The sequence below is a fragment of the Schistocerca cancellata genome, chromosome 7, assembly GCF_023864275.1.
Source record: "Schistocerca cancellata isolate TAMUIC-IGC-003103 chromosome 7, iqSchCanc2.1, whole genome shotgun sequence".
NCBI lineage: Eukaryota > Metazoa > Arthropoda > Insecta > Orthoptera > Acrididae > Schistocerca > Schistocerca cancellata.
Window position 1 is genome coordinate 359,223,118 of NC_064632.1, and position 22,594 is coordinate 359,245,711.

Consider the following 22,594-nt stretch of genomic DNA (forward strand, 5'->3'; position numbering starts at 1 on the left):
TCTTGTGGGCAAGCACTTTCTGCTTAACACTTAAAACTGCATCTGAGCGGAGGGCACATTTCCCGGATGCTGGTGTGAAGCCGTTATTGCACCCATATGTAAGCCTTGCAAGGACAAAATCTTCCTTCTAGCTACTGCCCCATCTCTCCTACCAGTTGCGTTTACAAGGTGATGGAACATATGATTCATGCCCAGCTGGTATAGTGGCTCGAGTCTCGCAATTTACTGACAAATTTCACAGTGTGGATTTCGAGCACAGCGTTCTGCAGTTGACCATCTCATTACGTTTTCCACCCATGTCATAATGGCTTTCTGCGGTAATCCCAGACCATGGCCGTGTTTTTCAATTTGGAGAAGGCCTACAACACCTACTGGAGAACTGGCATCCTCCGTACTCTTTACATGTGGGTCTTCTGTGGCCACCTGCCCTGGTTCGTTCAGGAATTTTTACAAGATAGTTTTCAAGGTGTGTGTGGGTTCTGCCTTGTGGGACACCTTTATCCAGGAAAACAGTGTGTCTCAGGGTTCTGTCCTGAGTGCCGTCCTCTTTGCTATCGCCATTAACCCTATCATGGCATGTCTCCCACCGTGCATCTCCGGGTCCATTTTTTGTTGACAATTTTGCCATCTATCGCAGCTCTCCACGGACCTGTCTCTCTGAGTGACTTCTTCAGCACTGACTTAATCGTCTTAACTCCTGGAGCATTGACAATGGCTTTTGCTTTTCCCCTGACAAAACTGTCTTTCTGAATTTCTGGCAGCACAAATGGTTTCTCCCACCATCTCTACATCTTGGGCCTCTTGCCCTTTCGTTCATTGAAACTACTAAATTCCTGGGGCTCATACTCGATAGGAAACACTCTTGGTCCTCCCATGTAAAGCGTGAATGGCCTTTCAGACCATGATGCACAAATTTTAACATTAAAAGGCCCTTGTACTCAAACCAATGTCATATTTAATTACAAGCTATGTAGGAAAGTTAATCCAACAGCAATAGAGAGTTTTTTAAACCTCGTCAAGGAACAAGAGTGGCAGGATGTTTATAGTGATGATAACATAGATGATAAATAAAATGCTTTCCTTAACACATTTCTCGTGGTCTTTGAGAGTTGCTTTCCATTAGAATGTTCTAAACGGGGCACTAGCAGTAATAGGCAGCCTTGGTGGCTGACTAGTGGGATAAGGATATCTTGTAGAACAAAGCAGGAATTATATCAAAATGTTGGAAGTAGTCACAGTCGAGCTACAGTAGCCCGTTACAAACAGTATTGTAAGGTGCTTAAAGATGTTATTAGCAAGGCAAAGAGTATGTGGTATGCAAATAAATAGTTAATTCACAGGATAAAATTAAAACCATATGGTGAGTTGTGAAGGAAGTGTCTGGTCAGCAGCACAAGGTTGATGATATAAAGTCAGTTCACATTAAAAATATTTCTGTTACTGATAAATCAGATATATGTACAGTATTTAACAATCATTTTCTGAGCACTACTGGTGAATCAAATAAAAATTTAGTTTCAACAGAAAATCATATAACTTTCTTGGCAAATGCCTTTCCGAGATTTATGTCTGAAATACTCCTCTGTGACACAGACAAGAGGGAGATTGAGTCAGTAATTAAATGACTGAAGACTAAGGACTCTCATGGTTATGATGGAGTGTCTAGCAGAATATTAAAGTACTGTGCTGCACATGTTAGCCCTGTATTTAGCCATATTTGTAATTTTTCATTTATTAATGGTCAGTTTCCTTAGCGATTAAAGTACTCAGTAGCAAAGCTGCTTTATAGAAAGGGAGAATGGGATAATGTAGATAATTTTTGACCTATTTCTATGCCATCAGTGTTCGCAAAAGTTATTGAAAAGGATGTGTGTGTGTGTAAGGATAATTGACCATTTTATATCACACGATTTGCTATCAGATGTGCAGTTCGGCTTTAGAAGTCGTTTAACAACTGAAAATGCTATATTCTCTTTCCTCTGTGAGGTACTGGATGGGCTAAACAAAAAGTTTCAAACACTTGGCACATTTTTTGATTTAACTAAGGCATTTGATTATGTTGATCACAAAATATTGCTCCAGAAATTGGATCGTTACGGAATACGGGGAGTAGCTCACAATAGGTTCATCTCTTACTTTAACAACAGGCAGCAAAAGGTCTTTATTCACAATGTTGATAACAGCAGTGATGTGGGGTCTGAGTGGAGTACTGTCAAGTGGGGGGTGCCCCAGGGATCAGTGTTGGGGCCACTCTTGTTCCTTATTTATATAAATGATATGCCCTCTAGTATTATGAGTAACTCCAAAATGTGTGTTTGCTGATGACACAAGCTTGGTAGTAAAGGATGTTGTTCGCAACATCGACTCGGTTTCAAATAGTGCAGTACACGACCTAAGTTCACAGCTTGTAGAAAATAAACTAGCACTAAATCACAGTAAGACTTAATTTTTACAGTTTCTGACACATAATTCAACAAAACCCGACGTTTTAATTTCACAGAATGGGCGTATGATTAGAGAAACTGAACAGTTCAAATTTCTAGGTGTTCAGATAGATAGTAAACTGTCATGGAAAGCCCACATTCAGGATCTTGTTCAGAGACTTAATACTGCCATTTTTACTATTCAAACAGTATCAGAAGTGAGTGATCATTCAACCCAAAAATTAGTCTAATTTGCTTATTTTCTTTCGCTTATGTTGTATGGTATTATATTTTGGGGTAACTCTTCCCATTCTAAAAGATATTTTTGGGTCTGAAAGAGGTGGTTTGGGCAAGTTCACAAACCTCTTGTTGACCCCTGTTCACGAGTCTGGGTATTTTGACATTGGCATCTCAATATGTATATATTCCGTACTGTCATTTCTTGTCAACGATATTAGCTTTTTCCCAAGAACAAGCAGCTTCCAGTCGGTTAATACTCGGCAGAAATCAAACCTGCATTTGGATTGGACTTCCTTAACTCTTGTGCAAAAAGGTGTGGAGTATACTGCTGCATCCATTTTCAATAAACTACCACTCGAATTAAAAAATCTTAGCAGTAATCCATGTGCTTTCAAATCGAAACTGAAGAGTTTCCTCATAGGTCACAACTTCTAGTCTGTCGGAGTTCCTTGAAAAATTAAGCTGATTCTTATTGTATTGTTGATAGTGTTTACTTAAACTTATGGAATGACTTTTTTCGGATTATAAACATTTATTTTTATCTGTTATTACTTTTATGTTGTAATTTCATGTACTGACAGAGATTTGCTCCTCAATTTGGTCATATGGAACTCAACGCGTAAATAAAAAAATAAATAAAAAATGTATCTTACCTGGCAGCCCATTATACGCAGTCCCTCAATGCCCTACGTGTCCTCAATATTACTTCCTGGGCTGCTGATCGAACCACCCTCTTCCGTTTGTACTCGTTCCTTGTCCGTTCGAAGCTCGACTACGGGTGCTTTGTTTCTGCGTCTGCGCGACCATTCCTCTTACGCCATCTCAACATTATCCACAATCGTGGCATCTGTTTGGCCATGGGTGCCTTTTACACCAGCTTGGTTGAGTGTATGTGTGCTGAAGCTGCTGAACTACCACTGTCCTACCGTTGTGACTTCCTCCTCAGCAGGTATGCATGCTGTTTGTCTGTCATGAATGGGCACCCCTCGTATGCCTCCTTCTCTGATGATTCCTTTGAGCATCAGTATGAGGCTTGTATCTCTTCTCTGTTACCTCCTGAAGTCTGCCTTTGCCACTTGCTATGGCGGTTTAACTTCACAGCACCTGAACTTTCCCAGGGGGTTTGAACACTTCACCACCTTAGCTTCATGAAGTGGCCCATGTTAAGTTTGGCTTTCATTCACTTACTAAGGACACTACTCCAGCCTTGGTCTGTTGCCTCCATTTTCACATTCTTCTTATGGAACTTGGCGATAGTACCTTTGTCTGCACTGATAGCTCTTGAGCCGACTGTGGGGTCAGGTGTGCCTTCGTTATTGTCATCCGTGTCTTTCGATATCGGCTTCCGGCACAGTCCTCAGTATTTACAGCCGAGCTTTTCCCCTCATATCAGGCCATGGAGTACATCCGGCGACACAGCCTTTTCAATTGTGTCCTCTGCTCAGACTCGGTCAGTGCCCTCTGAAGTCTGTGCTTTTACACTGCTCATCCTTTAGTGCAGCGGGTCCAGGAAAACTGTCACTCACTCACTCTTCATGGAGCCAGTGTCATGTTTCTGTGGGTTCCTGGTCATGTTGGTTTGCCAGGAAACGTGGCTGCTGATGCTGCTGCCAAGGCTGCAGTTCTCACACCTCAGCCTGCGAGTACCTATATCCCCTCTGATGATCTCTGCATTGCTGCCTGTCAGGAGGTGGTGTCCCTTTGACCTCACCAATGGTCCTCCCTTCATGGGAATAAGCTTTGGTTTATTAAGCCTCTCGCAGCATCTTGGACTACCTCCTCTTGGCTCTCCCACCGGGAGGAGATTATTTTAAATTGGTTGCATATTGGGCACTGCCTTTTTAGCCATCGTCATTTGCTCAGTGGCGTTACCCCACCACTTTGTACACATTGCGCCCAAATTTTAACTGTCCACCATTTCCTGATGGAATGCCATTTTTTTTAACCATTTACATTCCACCTTGGGTTTGCCGCCTGATTTATCAGCCATTTTAGCTAATGACGCACGGGCTGTTGATCACATTTTACTTTTTATCTGCTGAAGCAGTACTGCGAAGGCCATTTAATTTTTAGTTTCGGACTCCCATTTCTCTGTGGTGTCTTTTTTAGCCCTTTTTCCACATGCCTGTTTTTAGCTGTGTTCTATTCTGTCAATTGGGACTGAAGTATAGTTGTTTAACTCCTCTCTGTGTTCATGTTCTATAGTTTTGACTTGGGCACGTATGACCCCAGTTGTTTTTTGCGCCTTAAAGCAAAACAAAACAAAAACAAGACAAACCCATTTTTGAAGTGTGTGGTACCAGGGCGGATGTTTGGCACGTGAAATATGTTGAACTCTCAGCTGGTCTTCTATGGCATGGTTCTGTCCCAGTTCCTGTTTCTGCCTTCTTGGCATTACCCCTCGGTGCCCACCCCGTGGGAGGAGGGCCAGGCCTGCCGGCTTGGGGCAAATCCCTTTCCGTGGTTGCTGGTCTCGACCAGGACCAACGGGAAGACTTTTGCCAGAACACAACTCCTTTGCTTTGTGTGCACTCCCTGATCCCTGGTCTGACTGTGGTGGGAAACGTCATAGTTGACCCTGTAGATGTTTCCAATGCTTTGGCCCAGTACTTTGCGGAGGTTTCAAGCTCCACCCACTACCATCCTGCCTGCCTTCCTCGGAAACAGGCAGAGGCGGCTCGTGCAATCTCTTTTCTCTCTTTGAATCGAGAATGCTACAATACTCCTTTTACTGTGAGGGAGCTCGAACGCGCTCTTTCCTCATCCAGGTCTTCTGCTCCTGGGCCTGATACAATCCACGTCCTCATGCTGCAGAATCTTCCTCTTGTGGTAAAACGCTTTCTCCTTGATACCTACAACTGTATTTGGACTGATGGTGTATTTCCCATGCTTTGGTTTGAAGCTATTATTGTTACCCTATATAAGCCTGGTAAAGATAAATCTCTTCCTTCCAGCTATCATCCAATTTCCCTTACATGCAGTGTTTGTAAGAAGATGAACGCATGATCAATGGTTGATTGGTGTGGTGGCAGAGACACACAATCTTCTCACTAATGCTCAGTGTGGGTTCCGAAAGCACCGCTCGGCAGTTGATCATCTCGTCACCATATCGACGTTCATCGTGAATAATTTTCTGCAGAAGCGACAAACAGTGGCTGTTTTCTTTGAGTTGGAGAAAGCCTATGATATCTCTTGGTGGACAGGCATTCTACTTACTATGCACATGTGGGGCCTTCCACTTTCATCCGGGAATTTGTAACAGACGGAGTTTTCTGGGTACATGTGGGTTCCTCCTAATCCCACACCTTTTTACAGGAGAATGGGGTGCCTCAGGGCTCCGTAGTGAGTGTCGTCCTCTTGGCCATAGCCGTCAATCCCATTATGGACTGCCTTCCAGCTGGCAATTCTGGTTCTCTTTTCGTTGACGACTTTGCTATTTATTGCAGCTCCCAGCGGACGTGTCTCGTGCAGCTCTGTCTTCAGCATTGTCTGGTGGTACAAGGTGTTTCTTCCACCGTCCTTGCAACTGGGCCAAAATGCTCTCCCGTTCATGGATGCAACGAAGTTCTTAGGGCGTACGTTCTATAGGAACTCAGTTGGTCTGCCCACGTGTCCTACCTGGCTGCACGCTGCATCTGGTCCCTAAATGTCCTTCATGTATTAAGTGGTACCTCTTGGGGAGATCTCTTGTCCGCTCCAAGTTGGATTATGGATGTATTTTCTACTCCTCTGCATGGCTGTCTCTCTTACACCGTCTAAATACATCATTTGGGGATCTGCCTCGCCACTGGTGCCTTCCATACTAGCCCTGTTGAGAGTCTTTACGCAGAAGCTAGTAAACTACCACTGTCATACCGGTGCAACATCCTACTCAGTAATTATGCGTGTCGGCTTTCTTCCATGCCAGGCCACCCAACCTTTGACCCTTTTTTGATGACCTTCTTGACCACCAGTACATTTCTTCTCTGTGGCCTCACGGCATCTGCTTTCGTCAGCTGCTTCAGCTGCTGCAGTTCACACTTGCTGCCACTTCCTGAGTGGGGGAGAGCCCTTCACCACCTTGGCGTCACACAGGTTTGTGTTCGGTTTGACCTCAGCTCGTTCCCGAAGGATTCGACTCCTGAGCTGATCTATCGCTGCAAATTTCTCGAACTTCACTCACAACTTGCCAATAGCGTATCTTTGTAAACTGATGGTTCCAAGTCCGCCCAAGGTGTGGGCTGTGCTTTTGTCATTGGGGCTGATAAATTTCAACACCGGCTTCTTGACCAATGTACAATTTTTACAACAGAACTTTTTGCCCTCTATCAGGCTGTTCACTATGTCCAAAGGCACCAGCTCACTCGCTGTGTGATCTGCTCTGACTCCCTCAGTGCCCTTCAGAGTCTAGATGATCCTGATCCAGTCCACCCTATCATTTGACGGATCCAGGACTGCCTCCATTTGCTCCTGGATGGGGGAGCACAAGTGTTGTTCATGTGGGTTCCTGGCCATGTTGGTGTGCCTGGGAATGATGCTGCTGATGCTGCAGCCAAGGCTGCAGTCCATCTTGGTCGGCCCGCATCGTACTCTGTTCCTTCGCAAGATATTTGTACTTTTCTCTATTGGTGTATCATGTCACTTTGACATGACAGTTGGTGCTCCCTTCATGGGAACAAACACTCCCAAATGCCTGGTAGACCTCCTCCTGGCCATCTTGCCATGAGGAAGTGATGTTAACTCGGTTGCGAATAGGGCACTGCCGCTTTAGTCACCACTTGTTGAGTGGCAACTCTGCTCCCAGCTGTCCTTTCTGTAGCCAGCCATTAACAGACAGACATTTCCTGATCCTCTGCCCCTATTTTAGCCACTAATGTCTCAGGGTCGAGCTGCCGCCTGCTTTGCTGGACATTTTAGCAGATGACATGCGAGCTGTGGCTCGCGTTTTAAGTTTTTTAAAGGCAGTAATATGACAAGAGATTTGATTTCAACCTGGTGACTCTGGTGTCTTGTCAACATCTTTTAGATACTCTTCCGTAACGTCTTGATGTTTTAGATTTGTTTTTTCTTCCTTTTGGTATTGGACCTAACAACTGTTTTTTACCCTCACTGTCCCAGCATTCTATGGTCCTATACTGGGCGCATCGTACCTTAGATGTTTTGCGCCCTAAAACCCCACAAAAAAATCCTTTGCTTTTTGGAACATATTGAGGAAAAGTTCGGTGAAATTGAGTTGTTAATCAAGATGAGATCTGACTCTCTCCTTATAAAGATACCTTATGCCAGTCAGTCACCTTCCCTTTGTGCCTGTGACCATTTAAGAGACATCCCATTGACTATTGCTCCTCATAAGTCACTCAATATGACTCAGGGTATAATTTTCCATAGGGATCATCTCCTACAATCCGATGATGAACTGAGGGCTAATGTGGATCCACATGGCATTCATTTCATCTGCCATGTCCAGAAAGTCCCTAAGGACCACAGTGTAGACACTGGTGCTTTCATCCTCGTATTTCAGGGGGATACCCCTGTCCGAGGTCAAGGTAATGATGTACAGATGTAACGTGAAACTGTACGTTCCTTCTCCCATGCATTGATCCTGTTGTCTCAAGTTCGGAAACATGCCCTCACAATGTGACACCACTCCCGTCTGTGGTTACTGTGGCTGCCCTCTTCATGTAAGTAGCCCTTGCACCCCACCAACTAACTGTTTTTTCTGCTCTAGAGGGCTGTCTCTCATGGCTTCCAGTTTTTTACCTCCAAAACGCAGGTTATGCATTTTTGTCATCAACCCACAGTACACCCTGATCCAGAACTTTGTTTAGGCAACCAGCTTCTAGATGTTGTAAGTGCAGTCCTGTTTCTTGGGCCTTATTTTTGATAAAAAGCTGACGTGGCTGCCCCATTTTCGACACCTGAAGACTGTATGCATGCGGAAGCTTAATGCTCTCCACCTCCTGGGGTTCACCATTGTGGGATGCTCTGGCTATTGGTGCCTTTCGCCCTAGTCCCGTTGACAGTCTCCTCACAGAAGCGGTGATTCCCCCTCTACAAATACAATGAAGCAAACTCCTGGTTTCTTATGCATTTGTCATTTGTAGATTTCCCGGCCATCTCTTGTCCCCTGTTCTCTTTGCAAGTGTGGGACGTCTCCCACCTAATCACCACCCACAAGTAGAATTGCTGGTTGGAATGCATCTCACCTCCCCCCCCCCCCCCTCTCTGCCCCCTCCTGTCAGGATTTCCATCTCCACTCACTGGAATGTGCCCTGTGTATTTCCTCTCACACCCCCCCTTCGATGGTGCCTAGACCACAGATTAGGACCGACCTATTCCGGGGTACTAAGGTCTGTGTTCCCCTATGGTCTTCCAGCATCTTGTACGTTCCATCTTGGCAGAGTTCCATGGTGCTGCCATCTTCTACACTGATGTTTTCAAGACTATAGATAAAGCAGGGTATGCTTTCACGTCTCCTACTGGGTTAGAATGCAATTTATTGCCGGGAGCTGCTAGCCATTACCAGGGCCCTCCATTTTGTTATTCGGGCCTCCCTCCACAGTGTTTTAATATGTGCAGACTCAATGAGCAGCCTGCAGGCAATGGACTAGTGCTATTCTCGTTATCCTTTTGTCTCTGTTATCCATGATCTTTCCTCCTCCCATGGCCATGCTGCCTGTTCTGTTGTCTTTCTCTGGGCCCCAATTCATGTGGGCATCCCAGGGAATGAACTGGCTGGCTGGCTGGCTGGCTGGCTAAAGAAAGTGATATTTACCATCCATTCCCTTTCATGACTCCAGCTGCAGAAATGTGGATTGATGTCAGATCTCTTTTTGCCCAAAAGTGGAACGACATTTGATGCACTACTGCTCTCAGTAATAAACTCTGCACAATCAAGGATACTACTGGTGTTTCGCGCTCTTCCTTCAGCTCCTCTCAGAAGGAGCCTACTGTTTTATGCTGTCTTTGGATTGGTCATAACAGGCTCACCCATTGCTTCCTCCTGTGTGATGAACCACCCCACAATGTGGTTGTGGAGCCAGACTGATGATATCACACATTGGTGGCATGTCCCCTTCTTTTGGCCTTTTGTGCTAGTCTTCCAGATTCCTTTATTCACAGATAGTTGAACTGGTCCTCAGTTTCCTCTATGAAAGTGGTTTTTATTTCCAGATATAAGGTTTTCGTTTACTCCTGTAGCAGGGCCAGGGTGGTAGTGGTTGGGGGCCTCTTTGCCAGTTTTCTCGGTCTGGGACCCCATGACCACTCCCCATGGACAGAACGCTTTTTTTCCGGTTTTTAGTTTTGGGCTAACGTTTTATGCCTTCTACTGTGTGTGTGTTTTAACTTCCTTGTTTTATAGTTTGATTCCCCTGACTGGTCCTCTTTCTTCTGGAAGTAAATTCAGAATCGCAGAACTGATAACCTTGCCGTTTGGTTCCATAAGCCCTCTGTCAGTCAGTCAGTCAGTCAGTCAATTCCCGGCTCACCCCTCCTATTCTATTCTTTTCAAGGCTTCGGGGCATTGCCTGCCTGCTGCCTACCCTTGGCTAGGTTTAACAGTTGAGCTCCTCCTCTCTTCTCTCTGTCTTGATTTCTGTCTTCTGTCTTTGTCCTCTTCTCTATGTTCTCTCCCATCATTACCCCTTGGTTAGTTCCTTAGCCCCAGATTTGGATGGATCTCTTCCAGGGTGCAGAAGCCTCTACAGTTCTGCTGGTGTTCTTTTATTTATTCTGCCCACTGTTACGAGAGTTTTGGCCCCCCTGCGGGTCCGGGGTAAGAATAGGCCCGAGGTATTCCTGCCTGTCGTACGAGGCGACTAAAAGGAGTTCAACCGTTTCGGCCTTCCATGTGATGGTCCCCCTTGGGGTTTGACCTCCATTTTTCTAAATTTCTACAGAAGTACGAGCCTTTTGGGGAAGGACACCTTACGTGGTGTACCACTGGTCCTAAGTGCACTCAGACCTTGGCACTCAGCATTGCACCGGCGTCGTAACCATACCCACTATTGCTCAAATTGGGCCTAAACGCCTTTTGGGTTGTCCCAGTTACGCCCATAGTGCGTCTCCATCTGCACCAGCGATCATGATGGACTTTCCATGGCACCAGAAATCCAGCACGGTAGCCAGCCCGTTGTGGTGGGGTCGTCATGTACCCTCTAGGTTGTAGCCCCCTGACAACACAGGGATCGTACTGCCGATACCTGAGCTGCACCCTCCCCACGTCGGCCAAGGAGTAGATGCCCGTCTCCTTGGGGCATCAGGACTCCCGGCAATGGTCATCCTGCCAGGTGGCCCTTGCTGCGGCTGGGTGGCGCCCGTGGGGAGAGCCCCTGGTCGGAGTGGGTGGTATCGGGGCGGACGTTTCGCAGATGAAACGTCACCACGTATCGGGTCGCTCTGCGGCCGAGTCTTTTAAAAGAAAAAGTACCGTTTCTGGTTCTGGTTCTCCTGCCCCTTCCCCATTGGCCACTCCATGGGAGGAGGGACAGGCCCGCCGGCTTGGAGCGAAGTACTTCCCCCGCTATTTAGTCTGTTCTCGGACCGATGGGGGGACATTCGCCACCTCCAAGCCCATGTTCTTTGTTCAGCACATTGAGGACATCTTCGGGGAAATCGAGGCTCTCAGCAAGATGCGTTCAGGGTCCGTACTTATCAAGACCACGTCCGCCACACAGTCGGCGGCGCTCCAGGCGTGCGACCGCCTAGGGGACATCCCAGTCTCCATTGTCCCACATCTGGCACTCAATAGGACGCAGGGGGTTATTTTTCATCGTGACCTCCTGCTACAATCTGATGAGGAGCTCAGGGCCAACCTGGAGCGCCGAGGCGTGCATTTCGTCCGGCGAGTCCAGCGCGGCCCCAAAGACCGTCGCATCGACACTGGGGCCTTTATCCTCGCCTTCGAGGGGGACGTTCTCCCAGAGAAGGTAAAGGTAATGTGCTACCGGTGTGACGTGCGACCCTACGTTCCGCCTCCTATGCGCTGTTTTCGGTGTTTGCGCTTTGGGCACATGTCGTCACGGTGTGAGGCTGAGCCCCTCTGTGGCGATTGTGGCCGTCCTCTTCGTGAGGAACATACATGCACCCCACCACCTCGGTGCGTTAATTGTCCTGGCGTCCACTCGCCTAGATCCTCAGACTGCCCCGCATATCAGAAGGAGAAGAAAATACAAGAAATCAAAACTTTGGATCGGCTGTCTTATTCTGAGGCCAGGAAGAAGTACGACCGCCTCCATCCCGTGCCATTGACCACTTCATTTGCCTCAGTTGTGTCCACTCCTTCCGCGGTATCCTCACCCCTCTCCTATCCCCCCTCCGCCTCCTCCGCCCATCAGGGGGCTCTGCCTCCGCCTCCCAAATCCCTCCCTTCCAAATCCTCCTCCCCCGTGGCCCCCACCCCCTCTGCCCCAGGGGCCATCCTTCCTCCTCCTTCCCCCCACACGCCACCTGAGAAGCGATCCTCTTCTCAGGCGTCCATCGGGGAAACGTTCCGGACCCCGGCTTCCGAGGTCCGGCGTTCCAAAACGGACCCCGCGCGTGAGGACCTTCTTCGGGTCCAGCCCACCGTCCCTGTGCCTCCTCGGCCTTCCAAGAAGGCCTCCAAGAAGAAATCTTTATCCCCCTCTCCACCCCGGCGCGTTTCGACTGACGCTCCATCCGTGAGTCGCCGCTCCCGGCCGTCCTCAGTTTCGCCGGGACGCTCTGCTGCCAGGCGCTCAGCTGGCCTTTCGTCGGCAAATGATGCTGCCCCTCCTACACAACCAGGGACAGCGGCCGCAGCTGGCGACCAGTCGATGGAACCGGATCCGCCTCCCGTCGGTTGTAGCGTTGTTCCCTCGCAACCTGGCCCTCCGCGGCCGTCGAGGTGACCAGCTCTTCCCCCGTCTCGTTCCCACAACTTTTTGACTAGCGATGGCGTTGTTTCATTGGAACATAAGAGGTATTCGATCTCATCGGGAGGAATTACAACTGCTCCTCCGCCTGCACTGTCCGCTCGTCCTTGGACTCCAGGAAACCAAGTTGCGCCCGACTGACCGTATTGCCTTTACCCACTATACCTCGGAGCGGTATGACCTTACCCCTGTGGACGGTGTCCCAGCTCATGGTGGGGTCATGTTGCTCATTCGGGACGACGTCTATTACCATCCCATCCCATTGACCACCCCACTCCAAGCAATAGCTGTCCGCATTACTCTTTCTGCTTTTACTTTTTCAGTTTGTACCATCTACACTCCACCGTCGTCTGCCGTTAGTCGGGCTGACATGATGCACCTGATCGTTCAGCTTCCCCCGCCGTTTTTATTGTTTGGCGACTTCAATGCCCATCATCCCCTTTGGGGCTCTCCTGCATCCTGTCCAAGAGGCTCACTCTTGGCAGATGTCTTCAACCATCTCAATCTTGTCTGCCTCAATACCGGCGCCCCGACTTTCCTCTCGGACTCCACTCATACCTTCTCCCACTTGGACCTCTCAATATGTTCTACCACTCTTGCCCGTCGGTTCGAGTGGTATGTCCTTTCTGACACCTATTCGAGCGACCACTTCCCCTGTGTCGTTCGTCTCCTGCACCACACCCCATCCCCACGTCCTTCGAGCTGGAACATACTGAAAGCTGACTGGGGACTTTACTCATCCCTGGCAACCTTTCCGGACCACGATTTTCCCAGTTGTGACAGTCAGGTCGAATACCTCTCGGCTGTTATCATCCATGCTGCCGAACGTTCCATTCCTCGTACTACTTCTTCACGTCGCGTTTCCGTCCCCTGGTGGAACGAGGCTTGTAGGGACGCTATCCGTGCTCGACGACGTGCTTTACGCACCTTTCGCCGCCATCCTACGTTGGCGAATTGTATTGAATACAAACGACTCCGAGCGCAATGCCGTAGAGTCATCAAAGACAGCAAAAAAGCTTGTTGGGCCTCTTTCACCGGCTCCTTTAACAGTTTTACTCCTTCTTCCGTCGTTTGGGGTAGCCTGCGCCGGCTGTCGGGCATTAAGGCCCACTCCTCGGTACCTGGCCTGACCTCAGGTAATGCGGTCCTTGTTGATCCGGTGGCTGTCGCCAACGCCTTTGGCCGCTTTTTCGAGGAGGTTTCAAGCTCCGCCCATTACCATCCTGCCTTCCTTCCCAGGAAAGAGGCAGAAGAGGCTCGGCGACCTTCCTTCCACTCGCTGAATCTGGAAACCTATAATGCCCCCTTTACTATGCGGGAACTCGAACGTGCGCTTGCACTGTCCCGGTCCTCTGCTCTGGGGCCGGATGCCATTCACGTTCAGATGCTGGCACACCTTTCTCCGGCGGGCAAAAGCTTCCTTCTCCGTACCTACAATCGCGTCTGGACCGAAGGTCAAGTCCCCATGCGTTGGCGTGACGCCGTTGTTGTTCCTATACCCAAACCCGGGAAGGATAGACACCTTCCTTCTAGTTACCGCCCCATTTCTCTTACAAGCTGTGTCTGTAAGGTGATGGAGCGCATGGTTAATGCTCGGTTAGTCTGGATTCTTGAATCTCGACGGCTCCTTACTAATGTCCAATGTGGCTTTCGTCGCCGCCGCTCCGCTGTTGACCACCTCGTGACCTTGTCGACATTCATCATGAACAACTTTTTGCGAAGGCGCCAAACGGTAGCCGTGTTCTTCGACTTGGAGAAGGCTTATGACACCTGTTGGAGAGGAGGTATCCTCCGCACTATGCACAGGTGGGGCCTACGCGGTCGCCTGCCCCTTTTTATTGATTCCTTTTTAACGGAACGAAAGTTTAGGGTACGTGTGGGCTCCGTATTGTCCGACGTCTTCCTCCAGGAGAACGGAGTGCCTCAGGGCTCCGTCTTGAGCGTAGCCCTTTTTGCCATAGCGATCAATCCCATTATGGATTGCATTCCACCTAATGTCTCAGGCTCTCTCTTTGTCGATGACTTCGCGATCTACTGCAGTGCCCAGAGAACATGCCTCCTGGAGCGCTGCCTTCAGCGTTGTCTAGACAGCCTCTACTCATGGAGCGTGGCAAATGGCTTCCGGTTCTCTGAAGAAAAGACGGTTTGTATCAACTTTTGGCGATATAAAGCGTTCCTTCCGCCATCCTTACATCTCGGTCCCGTTGTTCTCCGATTCGTGGACACAACTAAGTTTCTAGGGCTCACGTTGGACAGGAAACTGTGTTGGTCTCCACACGTCTCTTATTTGGCGGCCCGTTGTACACGTTCCCTTAATGTCCTCAGAGTTCTTAGCGGTTCATCTTGGGGAGCGGAACGCACTGTCCTGCTTCGCTTGTATCGGTCCATAGTCCGATCGAAGCTGGATTATGGGAGCTTCGTCTACTCGTCCGCTCGGCCGTCCCTCTTACGCCGGCTCAACTCCATCCACCATCGGGGGTTACGTCTTGCGACCGGAGCCTTCTACACTAGTCCTGTCGAGAGTCTTTATGCTGAAGCTGCCGAGTTACCGTTGACCTACCGGCGCGACGTACTGCTGTGTCGGTATGCCTGCCGGCTGTCGTCTATGCCCGACCACCCCACTTACAAGTCCTTCTTCGCCGATTCTCTCGACCGTCAGTACGGGTTGTATGTGTCTTCCCTGCTGCCCCCCGGAGTCCGCTTCCGTCGCCTGCTTCGACAATTGGATTTTGCCCTCCCTACCACCTTCAGAGAGGGTGAGAGCCCGACACCACCTTGGCTCCAGGCTCCGGTTCATATTTATCTCGACCTCAGCTCACTCCCGAAGGATGGTACTCCGGCTGCAATGTATTGCTCAAGGTTTGCCGAACTTCGTGCTCGACTTGCCGGTCACACCTTTATTTACACCGATGGCTCCAAAACTGACGATGGTGTCGGCTGTGCCTTTGTCGTCGGGGCCGCCACATTTAAATACAGGCTCCTCGACCAGTGTTCCAGCTTTACGGCCGAGCTTTTTGCTCTCCATCAGGCCGTTCAGTATGCCCGCCGCCGCCACCATCATTCATCATATGTACTGTGCTCTGACTCACTCAGTGCTCTTCAGAGCCTTGGAGCTCCCTATCCGGTCCATCCCTTGATACAACGGATACAGCAGTCCCTCCATTCTTTGGCTGATAATGGTGGTTCTGTCAGCTTTCTGTGGGTTCCCGGACATGTGGGAGTGCCTGGGAATGAGGCTGCGGATGCTGCAGCCAGGGCTGCAGTCCTCCTGCCTCGGCCAGCCTCCCATTGTGTCCCGTCATCCGACGTTCGTGGGGATGTCTGTAAGAGGCTTGTGTCGTTGTGGTGGGATGCTTGGTCATCCCTCCAAGGAAACAAGCTCCGGGCAGTAAAACCGCTACCAACTGCTTGGACAACATCCTCCCGACCATCTCGGCGCGAGGAGGTCCTTCTGACCAGGTTGCGGATTGGGCATTGCCGGTTTAGCCACCGCTACCTGCTCTCCGGTGACCCAGCCCCGCAGTGCCCTTGTGGTCAGGCATTAACAGTGCGCCATGTTTTATTGTCGTGTCCCCGTTTTAGTCAATTTCGTGTTGTCCTGTCCCTGCCATCTACTTTACCGGATGTTTTAGCTGATGACGCTCGAGCAGCTGCTCGTATTCTGCGTTTTATAACTTTAACTGGCTTGTCCAAGGACATTTAATCTTTTTACTTATTTTGTCTGCATCTTTGTCGGGTCCTTCTGGTGTCCCCTCCATCCCCTTGAGTTTTACCAGATTCCATGTGCTCAAACAACAGTGACTGGGCGCTAATGACCTCAGCAGTTGAGCGCCCTTAAACCCAACCAAAAAAAAAAAAAAAAAAAAAAAACGAGAGTTTTGGGATGCTAGTGTTTTTTTACACTGATGGCTTTAATTCTGCCAATAATATGGTGGTGTGTGTCTTTGTCTTACATTGGGCAGAACACCCATGTGTTGGTTGTGTCCTGCAGAACCCATGGCCATTTAATGGGCCCTCTGCTTAATTAAAAGGTCCTCCCTCACCTGAATTTTGTGATGTACTAGATGAATGGCCTTCAGACTATCACCCGGTGTTTTTCCAGCTGCCGCTGGGTCTCTCCGTCATGATCTGCTCTTTGATCTTCACCATGCTGCTGGTTCAGTTGATTTTCTTTAGGTTCCTGCTTATGGGTGTATTCCGGGAAATGAGTTGGTCGGTCGTTCAGCTGTCGGCTGGCTGGGGGTCGGGGAGAGGGGGGGGGGGGGGGGGCGTGCGTCACGGTGGCTGCAGTAGTCACCTACCCCATTCTCTGGGGATGGATTTGCAGCTTCACATCAAATTCATTTTTGCTTACTCATGGGCCGACTCTTGGTGACTACCACTGTCTGATAAACTTCATGCAATTAAGGAAGCTCCCACAACGTGGCATTCTTCCCTCTGCACTTCCCAGCAGGAATCTATCATCCTTGCTGTCTTTATATTGGCCATACCAGGTTTATCCCTTGTTGTTTGCTCTGTTATAGCTGCCCATCCTTCGTATTTGGAGGGGGGGGGGGGGGGTTCATGGTGATCGTTATTTTTTTCGGACTGACCCCAGCTTTCAGCCCTTCCCACTAAATTTACCCACCCACACTCTTTGTCCAGGGTGTAATGTCCATCCTTGATTTTCTTTGTGGAAGTTGTTTGTCCTCCCAGTTTTAAGTAATGAATTTCCTTCCTGGGGGTTCTTCTGGTAGCGTTACACTTAATTTTGGTTGGATCATGGTTCAAATTTCGGTACAGCCATGCAGGTTTAGGTTTTCCATGTTTTCCCTGAATAGATTAAGACAAATATCAGCATGATCCTTCTGAAAAGGAAACACCTGATTTCCTTCTCAATTCCTCCCCCTAAACAGAAATTGCACGTCAGCTCTAGTGACCACATTGTCAATGTGGTGGTAAATCCTAATCTTCCTTTGCTTAGCCACAAATTTGTAATTCTATAATTTATTTGCTGAAAATGAAGTAGTTTCGAAACTAATGAAATGTTTCTTCCCTGTAGGCTTGACAGCTTCACATATACAGTCCCTTCAGATGAACTGTTAGTGCAGTACAACACGTCAGTTCACAACAATCACTGTGAAAAATGTCATGAACTGATCTCTGTTGAAATATTTGTTAAGTATAATGTTAAATAGTGCTCTCAGTAACTGTGAGAGTGCAAGGAAGTTGAATGATTGTGTTAGCAAATAGTGGAGTTATCCCTCCATCATTTTAACATGTTGTAAGTCTAAGGAGTGATCAGCACAAATAAGGTAACACAGAACCTGTGGGGAGCATCTGACCTTGAGAAGTTAATAATATTGCAACCTTGAAAGAACTAAGTAGTTGCAGATTCGTCTATAGTTGTTGTATTACTGCATAAGATTCAATTGACACTTACTTCATATCAGCAACAGTCCATGAACCAGGTACTTACTTCTTTTATCAGCTTTTCACTTTGATTAGCTATGACAGATGTTATTATTTATCACCTAATTGTTTTGTTTTTCGTTTAAAGGTTCAGCACATGGCGTGAAAATGGAGAACATTGACTTAGAAGAGCTTCTGGCTGATGGACCCCGGGAAGAGATACCACATATTCAGTCTAGACAGGAAGGTGATCCCTTGCAGCTTGAGTAAAATTTTATCAGGGAACACACAAGAAGTAAGGGTTAAGAAGTATTGTAAAATGAATTTCCATTTACACTGTAGTTTTCAAATGTGATACTAAGAAGAACGGTACATATTGTAGAACAGATACTGTCTTCACAAAGTATGGGGAAGATATCAACAGAGCTGTTACTTCCACATATTCATTCCCTTTTCTTGTCAGAGATGTTTAGTTTCCAACTAATGAATTCAGTTAGAAGGTCACTGGAAAAAAAGTACCACCATTATATGATGATGCATACTGTGTTTGAGAGGGGGGGAGGGGGGGTCCTTAGCATTCACCCTAGTTCCGGTTGAAGAGTGTTGATGGATTTATGACAATTGTTGTGGTAAAAATAAAATAAAAAGTCAGTAGAAACTTGCATGGAAGGGGAAATGTACAATCTTACTTTGTGGTAGAGAGAAACACCTATAGTGTTAGCTCAAGAATGTGACAAAGATTTATGCAGGGATTATCAAGAAACATAAAAAAAAATTAAACAACAAATCAGTAAGGTTGTCGGTAGAGCTGACAGCAGTAAGAGGCTTCTTGTTGTGAAACAGGTTCTAAAGTTCAAACTGATGGTGCATTTATGTATTTGGTGGTGGTGGTGGTCAAAGTTAATACAGCATTACATCTTGTTCTAGCTATCTTCATTTCTCTTTCTTTTTCTAGGATCTAGCATTTTATTGTGCAGTTAATGTTTATTTAATTATTCTTATTCATTTATGATATTTTTTTTCTTTTTATTTGCTGAAATCTTGTTAAAGTTCTTTCTTCTAGTGCTGTCTTCATATTTTCTTCTTATTGGCCCATAATGAGGCACACCTATTTACTTGTTCTATAATTTTTAGTTCTGGCTATTCTTTCTTTCTTTCTTCTTTAATATGACTTCACCATTGTTGCATTCTATTCCACTCCAATTGTGATACCATTGCAGTGTAGAATGCCAGATATAAAGTGCTGTGCAAGAGCATATAAACTGGTTGTGCTCCTTTTTGGCTTTTTAAAAAAACTGATTTGGTTATAATGTTGGAAAAATGTTATGTTTTCTGCACTTTTGTAAATTGTGACTGAAGATGTAAGGTGACTTTCTGTCTTACATATGTGCTTAATTATGTATGTGTTCCAGATTGTTAACAATATTTCACTGTTGTGTGGAAATCGTAACTTAAACTGGAAGGTAGAAAAGTTTCTTCAGTGGATATGTGTCAGGACACAGACCATGTACACAATTTTCTCGCTCTTGCACAGTTGAGAACTGTCAGCGAAACATCCTTCAGTCTCAAAACCCTTCACTTCTAAAATCCCACTACCATCTGTGTGCTATATGCAATCTGCCACTATTCTCACCCCATTTTCTGTCCCCTCTCCACCACTAGCATGTAACTTCACCTCTCACGTTAGTTATTTATAGACCAATGTGTACATTTCACTATTTATCTTGGGCCTTTTCGCACTCTCTCTGCTCATCACATGTTTCTTCTTTCTTCTGCCTGGTAAACGAAACCGATTGACCTGAATCCAACTGTCACTTTCCTTTATATTACCTTCCTGAGAGTTAAGGAAGAAGGGAAAAAAAACTGAGATGGTTGTTCAAAAATTAATTGGAAGCTATACTGTCAACTCACGTTCTACTAAAGCTGTGGAATTTTCCCATTATCCACTCTGCTGCAAATGATTGTTACTTTGTTTGCAGATTACATACTGATTATAGCTATTACACCCAAACCTCCAGATGTCAGACACTGATATTGGTACCAAACATTGCGTATCAATGGAGTACCAACCGAAACACTGATTTAGTTTGTGCTGTGTGCTGTCGTCCAGCAAAAGATGCGTAAATGGTAATTAAAAGTAACGCCAGAACTACGGAGTGTAGGCAAACCATATGAATATGAAGGTCTTTGGTAGGTGAGTTAGTAGAGCATCAGATTGTCATGATAAAGAACCAGAGTTGGAAACCAACTGATAGTGGCAGTCTGCTTTCTCTTCATTAGTTGAAAGTAGCAAACCTATAGAGCACATTTGTATATATAGGTATGGTATTATCTATAAAAACTCCGAAATCTTCTTTTGCATGGCAAAAAAATGTTTACATATAACAATTTAACATGTAATCTGGAAAAAAAAGCCATCTGGGACTTTCAGCATGACAATATGACATTGTACCAACTCACCTACAAGAGATCTTCACATTCAGAGCCCACAGATATGGTTTGCATATACTCTGTAGTTCTGGCATTACTTTTAATTATTGTTTGCACATCTTCTTGTGGACAACAGCACAAACTAAATCAGTGTTTTGTTGATGCTCTGTCGACACACATCATTTGGTACTGATCTGAGTGTCTGGCATCTGGAGGTTTGGATGTTGGAGTCGAAGGACAAGAAAAGAAGGCAGTAGTTAAAAAAGGAGTGGGACAGGTTTGTAGCCTATACCCCATATTATTTACTGTGAACATAAAGCAAGCAGAAGGAAACATTTGGAAAGGGAATAGAAGTTCAATCAGAAGAAATAAAAACTTCGAGATTTGCTGATGACTTTATAATTGTCAGAGCTAAAAAAAAAAAGACTGGAAGATCCATTCTATAGATTGGATGGTGTGTGGAAAAGAGGTTATAAGATAAGCATCAGCAAAAGTAAAACAAGGTTAATGTAGTATAGTCAATTGAACATCAGTGTGGATGCAGATTAACAGAAGATGGCAGAAGTAGAGAGGATATGAAATTCCAGCTGGAAATAGCAAGCAAAATGTTTCTGTAAAAGAGAAATAGTTCAACATCTATTGTAATTTTAAATTTTGGGAAGTCTTTACTGACAGTATTTTTCTATAGTGTTGCCATGTACAGAAGTTAAACAGGGATGATAAACTTTATGGAGAGGAAGACAATAGAAGTGATTCAAATATGGTGTCAGAGATGAGTGGCAATGATTACATGAGTGAATTTTCTAACCAGTGAGTAAGTATTCAATCAAATTGGGAAGAAAAGACCTCAATTTCAAAATTTAACTAAGAGAAGAGGATCATTGATAGTACATGTCCTGGTGAATCAAGGAGCGGCTATTTTGTAATGGTAGGAAGTTAGGATTAGGGGAGAGGGGAGTAAAAATTGTAGATATACAGTGTTCCAGATTTAGTAAGGAGATTCAAATGGATGTAGACTGCAGCAATTTGGGTGGGGACAATGTATGACTGAGATAAAGGACATGTGATAGGAAGGATTGATGGACGAAGATCACAAGGCCACAATCAAGAATGGGTTGAAGGAAGACGAGATGATGCTGGGATATTGCAGTGCCTAGCATATGCAAAAGTTTGGTTATTTCCTTCAGTGTACAGGCACGACAAATAATAAAAGAAAGACTGAATCATAGGAGGAAATTACGTCACACCACATGCTACAGTATAGAAATTTATTCCCTGCATCATTGGGACCAAAAATAGTAGCAGTGTGGCATTGAAGTAAATCCAATATTAAATTGTCCTGGAACACAAGGAATGGCATTTTTATTGCAGTTAAACTGCCATATAGAAGGTTACATTTAACTTTGAATCTACTAATTTCAGATTTTAAAAGTCGCTTTTTAATGCAAGTACTGCTTTAATAGTAACCAGACAGACCACAACAGGGTCAACTGTCATCAGCTCAGCAGTTAAGATCTCAAGAGGGATACAGAGGGGGGCTCATTGAAGTGCAATGGAAAGATGATGATGATGATGATGATGATGATGATGATGATGATGATCTGAATATAAAAGTAAGGTAATATCAACAGCAGCAGAAAATGATATAACATGAGCAGGGTATTTTATGAACAGGAACGTAGGGCAGAGAGCAAGTTATTATAAACAGTTCAGTGATAGGCTGTTCTCATCAGACTAGAAAACAAACCATTGCCAACACCAATAGCTCAGGTATACTTGCCTACATCACATGGAGAAAGTGAAGAAGTCGAGAAAGTATCTGAGAATATTGAATGTGTGTATTTAGTGTATAAAGTGAAATGAAAATCTAATAATCATGATGGATAGGAATGTTGTAGTAAGGAAAGGAATAGAAGAAAGGATTATGGGAGAATATGGATTTGGTAGCAGGAGTGAGGCAGGAGAAATATTAATTCAGTTCTGCCACAAATTTCAATTAGTAATAGCAAAAGCACTGTTCAAAAATCACAAGAGGTGGTGGTATACTTGGAAAACACCTGGGGCATGGTAAAATTTCAGCTGGATTACACCGTGTTCAGACTGAATCTATCAGATACTGGATTATAAGGCATACTCTGAAGCAGATACAGACTTGGATTACAATTTAGTAATAATAATAGATTGAAGTTTAAAAGGATCTTTCAGAAGAATCAAGGTGAAAAGAAGTGAAATACT

General features: G+C 46.0%; 1 protein-coding gene across 1 annotated transcript in view; it reads left to right on the forward strand.

Moving 5' to 3' along the window:
* The window catches only part of LOC126092602 (CCAAT/enhancer-binding protein gamma-like), a 64,040-nt gene extending 45,815 nt beyond the window's left edge, over nt 1–18,225 (forward strand). Inside the window, exon 4 of the mRNA XM_049908300.1 lies at nt 18,078–18,225. Within this exon, the coding sequence (XP_049764257.1) occupies nt 18,078–18,199 (122 nt within the window). The 3' untranslated portion in view covers nt 18,200–18,225. The remainder of the gene's footprint in view (nt 1–18,077) is intronic.
* The last annotated feature ends 4,369 nt before the right edge of the window (nt 18,226–22,594 follow it).